An 11,097-nucleotide genomic window follows, 5' to 3' on the forward strand; every position below is an offset into this window, starting at 1 on the left:
AAATGTTGAGTGAGTCTTCGCAAGGATGGCGCCTCAAGCGGTTTTTCAGTGAAATGTCACATGCCAAAACTAATCGGCTAGTAGAAAATGGCGAATTGTAAATGATGTGTGTGTGGTGTTGTGTTGATAGTTATTTTCTTTTATTTTGCGATGTCCGGTACACCGTCAACACGTCGAAATGGGGCACAGAAGATCCGTTTAACCAGTGAGTATTGGCGGGGCGCCACATAAACCACCCTTAACGACCGGAAATTCATTTAAAAGCCAATTTTCCGCAACTGTCAAACAATATGGCCTCAATCAAAAGGGACCTCCCAAGTTTATTAATTCGTGATGTAATATTACTAATTGAAATGTGTCTTTTGCAGTTCTTTGCGCCAGGAACCTAGTGCGGAAAGATCTGTTTCGTAAGTGGCTTTCGCGACTACAGCCTTGAAGGCGTAAACAAGTGGTCAACAGCATTTCTAAGTGTACATGGGTTTTAGGGCTTCCCGATCCATTTGCTAAGATATCGGTGGACGGAAGTGGGCAGTGCCACTCAACCGAAACGGTGAAAAACACCTTGGATCCGAAATGGAATTCACACTACGACCTGTACATTGGCAAGAACGACACCATCACTATTTCAGTGTGGAATCATCGCAAAGTGCACAAGAGACAGGGTAGCGGATTTTTGGGGTGTGTGAGGATCGTTAACTCGTTGATTCAGAGGCTGAAGGATACAGGATGTAAGTTCAATTAGTATTGTATCTCATCAGTAGCAAGCAAACGCTCTTTTTGTTAATCTTCTATCGGGTCTGTTGCTGGTGCTTAATTCGAGATTTAAAAAGCAACAGTTTTCTGTAAACATTTCAATTTGGGTCTAATGACGCTGGGGCGTTTAGTTAACTTATTTTCCAAAATTCTTCTTATATGAGCAAATCTTGGGAAAACATCATTAATTAATTAAAAACCTTCGCTTTATCAGGAAATAACAAAGTACTGTTAGCCATAATTATTATTAGTGCAATATAACGAATCATAAACCAATTGTAGGCAGGATTACTTAATCAGGACAATAGTGGAAAGTATTTATGACTCTAAACACGTTTTAGATGTATAAGAGGATTTTGCAATTGTACTATTATGAGACAGTAACTTACAACAGAAATCGTTTGAAAAAAATGAAACGCGTCCTGGATTGCCGAATGTTTCAATTCCAACAAATTGCGAGGAAATCATTATTTTTTGCGAAACTTCGATATTCTAGATGTGCATGCGATGAATCAATTTACCTTTTTCGCATTAATTAGTATTACCATTGAATTAGAGTTGAGCGGTGCAACAGTGAAAGTGAACGAATTATATTATTTAATATCACTCAAGTGTGCAGAACTTTCTGTTGTTAACACTATCACTATGCATTATGCAAGATTTACAATGCAGTTTCGTGCTCTGTTTCGATGTAACCTACTCGCCAATTAAACAAGTTCAAGTAGAAAACGTGTTGAGGATCCATCCGATCCTCTAATTCTCCATTTACAGCCATCAACACACGACAAATACAGCTAATCTTTATTCATCAATCGCAGTTAAAACACATAAAATAATCGTCTATTTGCAGACCAATGCTTGGACCTGTGCAAATCATCCCAAGACGACAGCGAGCTGGTGAAGGGCCAGATAATAATCTCCTTACTGTCACGTGATGGCCCTTGTGGGGGCACGCCGTTGGCCATTGTAAGTCCTCTGGGCGATATCAGAGGCCCTTTGAACGCGCCCCCAGCGGAAAATGGCAACTGCGACGTGCAGAACGGCCCTGTAGAAGATTTGCCTCCAGGCTGGGAGGAGCGACGGGCCTCCAATGGACGGCCTTACTTTGTAAATCACGTCACCAAGTCGACCCAGTGGATCCGACCGCAGCTGAACGGAAAAGTGGTGGCTGTAAATAGGTTCCGATCGGGCCATAATCATGAAGCTAATGGGAATGTGAATAATAACGAGATTATGTAAGGGCCATCATGCCGTCTTCTAGTGACTTCATGTATCAAGTGGTAGATTTTACAGGATTGATGCGGAACCAGTGAATAATAATAACCAGATTGAGATGTCCCAACCTCTAACGCCTGGGTCCAGCGCTTCTTTGGGGTCCCCAATGGTTAGTCCCCAGCATAACGAATCCAGGCAGGCTGCAGTGAATGTTGCAGTCACTGCATCTCCTTCCGAATCAAGAGCACTGCTTTTAACCGCTTTGCCGGGCACTGCAAGTGAACCTAGTCATGTTAGTGGCAGCCCGGTTGCATCTGCTAGTTCCACTACAGGTAAGTGCTAGGATTTGTCTATTGATTGCTCTAAATTTGCGCCAAACCGCAGGTCCCAGTGCAAGCGTGAGCAGCAGTGTTGGGCCGCAGACAAACGGGCAAAGTCCTCAAAGGATGCCCACGAACAGAGAGAGGAGGGTTCGGGCTATAGAGGAAAAGCGCGATGGAAGCAGCAGACGTAGAGGAGGTCGCAATCGCAATTCAGTATTAGCGGCTCAAGCGGCTGCTCAAGTTGCAGCTGCTGTGGGTCAGTCAGCGGCCAATGGGAACGTTAGTGGATCGAAGCTCGACTTACCGGCGGGATTTGGTACATAGAACACATTTCAACATTGGCAAGCTTGTGATTAAAAACGATTGCCTTTTAACTTAGAACTGCGCACTACGCAGCAAGGCCAGGTTTACTTCTATCATATCCCAACGGGAGTTTCTACGTGGCATGATCCGAGAATACCCAAAGACTTGACGCCCTTAAGCCTAGCTTTGGACCACTTGGGGCCTTTACCCTCAGGCTGGGAAATGCGGCAAACCACTTCAGGCAGAGTGAGCATTTTTGGCTGAATTGTCCAACATTTGTGGAAACTAACTAATCTGTCTCGATAGATTTACTTTGTCGATCACAATAGCCGCACGACGCAATTTACGGATCCCCGCCTAAACTCGCAAATTCTGAATAACATTCTTAAGAGAGTGACACCACAAGCTGTTCAGCACAACGGCCAGCCGCCAGTCAGCACTGCCACAGTCCCGTTAAGCGTTAGCACGGCCACAACTACAACAGCGCCAGCTTCTGCTAGTGTTGTTAACAATGTAGTGGCTGCGGCGCCCCAGAATGCCGCCCCGGTCTCTCCCAGGCCCCGCGTTTATGAGGATTTGCCTCAGGTAAGTCCGATTTGTGTTAAAACCTGCCAGGTTGCTGATTTACGATTTCCATTTCAGGGCCTGCTGAGTGAAAGTGAGCATTTACCGAAGTACCGAAGAGATTTGGTCGCGAAGCTCAAGGTGCTGAGAGCTGAGTTGACGGCACTGCAGCCACAAAGCGGCCATTGTCGACTAGAGGTGTCCAGGACTGAAGTATTTGAAGAGAGTTACAGGTAATTGGGCTATTCTAGATTTCGCTTCTGATTCTGACTGCCTTTTCAACTAAATTGCAGACTTATAATGAAAATGCGACCAAAAGACATGCGTAAGCGACTAATGGTTAAGTTCCGTGGCGAGGAAGGCTTGGACTATGGGGGAATCGCCCGCGAGTGGCTCCACTTGCTTTCCAGGGAAATGTTGAATCCCCAATACGGGTTGTTTCAATACAGCCGGGACGATCACTACACGTTGCAAATCAATCCCGATTCCTCCGTCAATCCCGAGCATTTGTCCTACTTTCATTTCGTCGGGCGGATATTGGGGATAGCAGTGTTCCATAACCACCAACTGGAGGGCGGTTTTACGCTCCCCTTCTACAAACAGCTGCTGAACAAGCCAATTACACTGCAGGATATTGAGGGGGTCGACCCCGAGTTGCACAGAAGTCTCACTTGGATGCTGTAAGTGGTCGCACCGTTTCTGAATACGTCTTCGTACAATTAATTGGTCCTTGTTTAGCGAAAACAACATCGATGATGTTCTGGATACCTCTTTCTCCGTGGAGAATAACAGCTTTGGGGTGGTGAAAGTGCACGAACTGAAAACTGGAGGCTCCAGCATAACAGTCACCGAAGACAACAAAAGAGAGTATGTGAAGCTCTATGTGAATTACAGATTCATGAGGGGCATAGAGCAGCAGTTCCTGGCGCTCCAAAAAGGGTTCATCGAGCTCATTCCACCCGCCTCGTTGAGGCCTTTTGATGAAAGAGAGTTGGAATTGGTGATTAGTGGAATTGGTAAGGACTTTGTAACATTTTACTGCATCCGGATTGAAGATTAAGAACGTTTTTCTTTGATTTCTAGGGTCAATCGACATAGCTGATTGGCGCTCTCATACTAGAATGAAGCATTGCACTGCTGAAACGCCAGTTGTGCAATGGTTTTGGCAAGTGGTCGAGTCCTATTCAGAAGAGATGCGTGCTCGGTTGTTGCAGTTTGTCACTGGCAGCTCGCGAGTGCCGCTCCAAGGGTTTAAGGCCTTGCAAGGCAAGTAACTGACGGCTTTTACATAGTTTACGGCATTAAACCCGAACTTTGATTAATTCTAGGCAGTACCGGTGCAGCAGGCCCACGTCTTTTCACGATTCACTGTATTGAAGCTCCACCGCAGAACCTTCCGAAGGCCCACACCTGCTTTAACCGAATAGACATCCCGCCCTATGAGACGTACCAGGCGTTGTACGAAAAACTGACTCAAGCAGTTGAGGAAACTTGCGGCTTCGCCGTTGAATGATAGAAGCATTAAGGTAAGTAAGCATTTTTCACAAAAACATTCCTCGATCCGGTGGCAAGCGAATCAAGCGTTTTTGAGTTGAGTATTTCCCACCCCTGCGAACGTTATCTCAAAACTGTGCCTCTAGGTGATGTATGCTCAATCTGTTGAGCAGACACCTACCTTTCATCGCTTCAATGGGCCAACAGTAGTACGCTTTGAAGACTGCTAAGTGCCTTTAAGTCCACTATTGTAATCACCAAGTGCCTACTTGTTACTCAATTATAACACTGCAACGCTCAGCTTCAATTGAAGACGCTTTAGAAAGCAGACGTTTAGGGTCCCGAATTGTTCGTTGGTTGGTGAGAAATTCAATAATATTTGGACTTTGTTTCAACAATCAATCGAACACGATTCGGACATTTTCGCACCAGCATTGTGTTACTGAAGTAAAACTCAAGTTTAGTTTAGTCAGTTCAGCAGTTCACACTTTGTGTTAGATTAGAGGTTTATTTTTGTAGACTTCACTCACTGTGCACATAATTCCAAGGTACGTTTAAGTAATGTTTAATACTCAGTATAGTTTATTCTAAGGTCCTGTTTAAGATTAAGTACAAAAAAGATTGATTGAAGCACAATTGCAACCGATGCATATCAGATGAATGCTAGAAGCACTCACTATTTTAGGGTTGTACGCGAAATGGTCCGGTTATTTATGATTCATGTGTTTTTAACTGGAATACAATGGATATTTCAATCAAGAAAAGTATCGGTTTGTATTTCAAATCGATGTTAAAATAGTGTCATCGTTTTATCTTTCATTGAGCCTGAGACAGAAATTTATTAAAATTGGTGTAACTTTACTAGATCTATTGAAAAGCGGAATTGTGATTTATTTATAACTGTGTATATAATAGATGATGGGGATTTTCCGCCCTGTATTGTTATTGATTAGTTTAAATGTTTATCAGTTGAATTGTATATGAATATGAATATATTGCACAGGTGGCGTTGATAGGCGGATAATTTTTGTTATAAATAATATTTATGTTCAATATTGATGTTACGCGTAAAATAGCCTGTAAATATTTCCCTTTTTTAATCGCATTTTTTGTGAACCCATTATCTTACTATTATTATTATTATTATTTAGCCTTAAATTAAACTAATATATCGCATTTGTACATTTGTGTACAGTATTTTAACGGAATGTCACGAGAATTTGTTTTCTATCACGTTTTTATTTTTCATATTTTCTATTGATCTGATTGGTTTGTTTACGAAAAGCCAGAGATTGATTTATGAATGAATAAATACATATTGCTTTAACAGGACTGTACTTGCCACCACCTGTCAGATTCCATTCATATCCACTTCCTTTAGTTTAGATTATTCAAGCGGATTTTTCGTTGAGTGACGCACTTTATTTATGTATTTTGATTCCAAATCAAATGAATTCCTGGGATTCAGTCATTTATTGTCTATTTATCAATCAAAATACGTTTCGGTGTATTTTTCCACAATCATCAGTTTTTATGTGCAGCGTTGTTGCTGCTTTAAGCCATGCATTTGGACTATTAATTTTGTCCATTATCACGTAACAAAACGAATAAAATACTCAGTATTTTATTCGTTTTGTTTTATTATTGATCGAGACAATAAATGACTGAAACCCAGGAATGAATTTGATTTGGAATTGAAACACAGTCAGGAAATTATATACATTGGAGTTGATGACATTTGTAACGTAAAACAATACTTACACACTTTTCGATCTGTTTCTATTTCTTTAAAAGCTTGCAAAAGTTGATTAGAACCAAACCAAACAAATCACAATCAGATGTCAACAAAGCACGTGTCAAATTACTACTTAACTTTTAGTTGTAATTTTAGCCACCAGGGGGACGGCGTCTGGACTTTTGTTCTTATGTCATCAATAAGCAAGTCTGACAAGTCTCAACTGTCACTCGACGAGTAATTTGACGTTTCGCAGCGCCACCATCGGTAGTTGAACTGGCGACTTCGGAGACTTAAATATAATTGACGGAAGTACATACAACACAGTAGTTTGAAATCAATATTATTCACTATTTGACAAATTTACAGAAACATTAGGAAACTACCACTCTTTCATCGCTAGCTAATCGACAGTTACACTACTACGCCTTAGTTTACAAAGTAACAAATATAAATCTAATAAAACCATAAATAGGAGATTCTGATTTAACACATTCGGCAGGTCTGTGCATGCCTGCAATGACTTAGATTATTTTGATTTAAACCAGCATTCCACGCATCCTAGACCCGATATTGCTTTGTTCCTACAACTAAAAAGTGCATTTTTGGCTTGGACATTTCACTCGAGATCAAGTTCCGAAAACCGCATGTTAAACTCATCGAGGCAGCTTCGGCTAGTAGGGTCTCCACACATTGCTCGGGTCCTGGACAGCGTTCTCCTCCCTCGCACCCTCCTGCATGGAGGCGGTGACGCCATGCGCTGTTGCCACTTCGCGAACGGTAGTCGGAACCAGATCGACCCTCGGGATCTCCGAACTGACACTATCCGGCAGGAAATACTCGCTCCTGCTCACATCGCTGGCTGTGGGATGGAGATGGAAGTGGATCTGGTTCTGGTTCACTGTGGAAATGATCGCAGGATACACCACAGCAGGGCTGGGCGTGTTGAAGTGTTGCGCATTGTAGGCGGTGTTGTTGTAGTAGTTGTTATTGCAGGTCGTCGGGTGGTAGGGCGTGGTCCAACTGTTCGGGCAGTAGGGCGTGTCCTGGTAGCTCCTGCTGGTTATGGTCGACTCCAGCAGATCGGACTTGTGACCGATGAATGATGGGGGGGAGTTTCGCGTCAGCGATGTGTTGAGAAACTCTGTGGAGGTTGCATCTGAAAGAACTATAACAAAATTTAAAAAAATTTTTATTTGATTTATTGTAGGTAGAAAGAGCGTTGAAGATTAGCAGAAATTTGCCTGAATTGCACTGCAACTAGGATTTATTGTAGTTGTTTATAAATTCGAAGAAACATTCCTAATGACGTCATGATGATATAAATTTGTTGTGGAAAATGACAACGGCAACCATGCATCCATGTCATCCGACAGATGACGTGACAAACGGAATTTCAAATTTGCTTGACGTTTCAAGTTAAAAAGTGTAACAGTATCGAAAATCAATCGTTTACTTTCGGTGGGAAGACCCTGGCATCAAATCTTCAATATAATGGACCGGTTCGATGTGCATTTCACGCAAATTTTGAGAAAGTGAGACTGTTGCTGTTCTGTAGGTATTAGAATTTGCATTTTTATTAGGCCTCAATTGAGGAAATTGAATTATTTGATTTTGACGAGTAAAATGGCCCCTTTTCACTATTTGCCCCTGTTACCTCTGTTGATTCACGCGTAAGGCAACTGCTCTTAACATAATATGAATTTAAAAAATGTCTTGCATGGGCGAATAAGAAACTTTGTTGCCGGCTTTATACAAAATCTCTCAGTTTCTAGTGCATATTATTTCCTCCCCTGAGCGCAGCGCGATAATTTGTTCCCATTTTGTTAAATCTGGTATTCAATAGGAAATCGAAAAAGGTTGCAAAGTAGTGCCATACGCTTCAGGCCAAGGGCGGATCCAGGGGGGGTCATGGGGGTCATGACCCCCCACGCAAATCTAAAACTTCTTGCATTTTTTGAGAAAACTGCCAACATTACCTTATCGATGGTTCACTTTCCAAAAAGGCCATTTATTTCTCTCTAGAATGATGTGCAAATTAGCGTTCCTGCTCATTTTGCCTCCGAGAAATGATCAAAAACGGGACGGAAAACATGAAATTTTGCAATAATCTCGCGCCACTCTTGCACAAAACGACGATCATTTTTCTAATTTTATAAACAACAGAAGATTGTATTTTTCTACTTAACCCCCCCTTACTTTAAAGCTGGATCCGCCCCTGCTTCAGGCACGCCACTGGTTGGGGCGCAAGAAAAAATCACTTTTATACAGTGTAGATTGTTGTGCTCTTAACACTATCGGCAATTTTGTGCAATGAAAACATAAAATGGTTAATGTGCGGCCACAGTTTTAGTCATTGGTGATTAGGAACTAACTAACGCACCCCAAGACCAAATTCGATCGATGTTATAAACTTTACATCAAATAATAGTGAAAACTAGTTCAAACCTGTAGTTGGAATATGCATCGTTGAAACGTCTTGATGAGGAGTTTCGTAGCCCATTGAGGGACTGTAGGCACCGTAACTGCTACAATCCGACCATGAATTAGGCGTGTAATGAGGAGTGGCTGCACAGGCCCCATTCAGGTTGTCTGCAACAAATCATTTTTATGTTTTCTACGAATCACTTATCTTCTTGGACTTTGCTAGATCCACGCTTGTCTAGAATACAAACGCGAAATCTTCCTTGCAGTTTTCACTGCTTTAGCAACCGCGCTTGTTACGATTTTTCCAAGCCCCAAACATCGTAATCATCATTAGTATCATCTTGGACCGAGCCGGGAACAGTGATCGCCGCCACTGGCCGATTTGCTCGGAAAACACATCTTCAACATTAATGAAAGCGACCTTGGCAATTTCGCGAAAATACGACAATGGGGAAAAACGATGGTCAAAAACAAAACAAGCGCAGTGAAGTGCCAATAAACAATCTGCGGGAGTCCCCAAAATGGTGCGCAAGTTTCGCAACGATGAATAAATAATGTCTGCAGCATTTTGCCATCATTAACCAATTCAGGGTGGGCTCTTCTAGCCGACGGTGCGGGCCATTATTTCACCTAATCGGTGTCTTTTTCGGCATTAGGCAGACCTGGCAGATGACTAATTGGCCAGAAGACAGCCTGCGAAATGCGAAAAAATTGTGCCCACACACATGCACACATGTTATTAAAATGTGTCACATTTACGTTCAGAAGTTTGTACAGTTTGCTATGCGAGCGAACAGTTCTAGGAAAATCCCAACGAAATTGTTGCCACTCAACTCGACTTGGCCTCGTGCACTTCCCAACTTGGCTCACTTTGATTTCGTTCATTGATGAAAACCAGGAAAAATCGAGTTGAGCCGCAACATTCGCAATTCTAGCAGTGTGTTCGAAAGTGATTTAACGAATAGTCAAGAAAGTGAAAAGCATAGTCGGGCGTCGTCGAAACGAGAAAAACCATAATCGCGCGGTTAAAAACCAAACCAATCCCGGTGGTTATTTGGTTTGCGTATTTAGCAGTGAGGCCACAAAACGGGAGAGGAACAGCAATGAATGAACTTGTGGTCCCCATTGTACACACAAAACCAGAAAAAAAATCATCACGAATTAATTTAAATGCCACAATACATCTAGTTCGGTTTAATCGATCCTCTGTGGTCAGGCCGACCGAACGCCGAAGGAAAAAATCGCGAAGGATCGCACTTTGCGTCCGCATTTCGCACTGAAAATCATCTTTCTAATGCGAAGCAAATGGTGCACGATGGATGGTAAATCAGACGAGGGTGCATCAGTTTTACATCAAACATTATTCATTTATCTTTAGGCGTTAGGAATTTTGCATAGGTAGACCTAATTAAAAAATCTAGCATTCCAGATGCTCTTTCCAAAAAGTCTTGATCATTGTTTGGATATTTCCAACCGTCTCCGCAACAGAATCTCTTGAACTTGATAGTTGCCATTTTTGAGTCATTCGGCTATAAATCGCTAGTAGTTAATTGTTAATAATATTCATGATCTACTTGGAAGCTTGGCGCGAAATACTTTATTATTGCCGGACATCAATTAGTCTTTTATATTCATCGAATGGCGTGGACTTGGTAAATTCAGCGGAACCTGTAAAGTCCCCTGTTTGAACAATTGATAATTCTTGTGCAATTATCCTTTAAAGCTATTTTAAGACACTGTTTGCCTAGTTGGTCAAACAAGTTGTATTATTCACGTCAACTTTGCTCGGACTGAATGCGAAGCGAAAGTAACGCAATTATTGATAGGTTTGTGTGTTTTGAGGCAAATTGCAGCTTTTCAAAATGATTGCATAATCCCGATTAACCGATACGTCCTGAGCAGTTCGGCCCATTCAATGCGTCACACTTAATCCGAATCTCTTCGCATGGGACTTGTAATTATCAGGTGGACGAAGGGCGAATGATGATGATTGGACGATATTCTTCTTCCGACGTTCAAAAGAGCTTTACCGCTTTCGATTTGGGCAGGCTGTTAAGTAGTTTTCAAAAGATCGTGTATTTTACGCTTTCAGCCATTTAAACTGTGCGACCAGAGATGGGATCCAGTGAAAAGTGTGTAGTAAAAACGGCAAACCGTACCTTTAGATACGCATCAGTTCATCCGGGTAAAAAGCATCGCAGTGCTGGAAATGTTGAATCAAACAAAAAAAATCGAGAAGATTAAGGCCTGAAATTCAGAGAATTAATATAAGATTTTCTGGAT

The 11,097-nt window shown here is 42.0% G+C and overlaps 2 protein-coding genes across 7 annotated transcripts in view; one reads left to right on the forward strand and one right to left on the reverse strand.

Moving 5' to 3' along the window:
* Positions 1-46: 46 nt before the first annotated feature.
* LOC125503584 (E3 ubiquitin-protein ligase SMURF1-like) lies at positions 47-6,562 on the forward strand. 4 transcript variants are annotated; one of them, XM_048664284.1, is made up of 14 exons: positions 47-205; positions 369-407; positions 486-728; positions 1,604-1,988; positions 2,038-2,300; positions 2,353-2,607; positions 2,671-2,840; positions 2,901-3,179; positions 3,237-3,391; positions 3,452-3,838; positions 3,897-4,174; positions 4,242-4,424; positions 4,487-4,684; positions 6,544-6,562. In XM_048664284.1, the coding sequence occupies exons 1-13, from the start codon at positions 151-153 to the stop codon at positions 4,669-4,671; spliced, it is 2,877 nt and encodes a 958-aa protein (XP_048520241.1). In that variant the 5' UTR covers positions 47-150; the 3' UTR covers positions 4,672-4,684; positions 6,544-6,562. The 4 variants fall into 4 exon arrangements, with proteins under 4 accessions (XP_048520241.1, XP_048520240.1, XP_048520239.1 ...); XM_048664283.1 differs by lacking the exon at positions 6,544-6,562 and adding an exon at positions 4,799-5,979; XM_048664282.1 differs by lacking the exon at positions 6,544-6,562 and having other exon boundaries at positions 4,487-5,979.
* Positions 6,563-6,714: 152 nt separating this feature from the next.
* The window catches only part of LOC109545231 (segmentation protein Runt), a 31,540-nt gene continuing 27,157 nt past the window's right edge, over positions 6,715-11,097 (reverse strand). For all 3 annotated transcript variants that reach the window (XM_048664288.1, XM_019915777.2, XM_048664289.1), the window contains 2 exons: positions 8,836-8,979; positions 6,715-7,555 (listed from right to left, as the gene is read on the reverse strand). In XM_048664288.1, coding sequence (XP_048520245.1) covers positions 7,062-7,555; positions 8,836-8,979 — 638 coding nt within the window. In that variant the 3' untranslated portion in view covers positions 6,715-7,061. The remainder of the gene's footprint in view (positions 7,556-8,835; positions 8,980-11,097) is intronic.

This window comes from Dendroctonus ponderosae, unplaced genomic scaffold (assembly GCF_020466585.1).
Source record: "Dendroctonus ponderosae isolate FM_Combo_2020 unplaced genomic scaffold, Dpon_F_20191213v2 Dpon_F_20191213_2, whole genome shotgun sequence".
Lineage (NCBI taxonomy): Eukaryota > Metazoa > Arthropoda > Insecta > Coleoptera > Curculionidae > Dendroctonus > Dendroctonus ponderosae.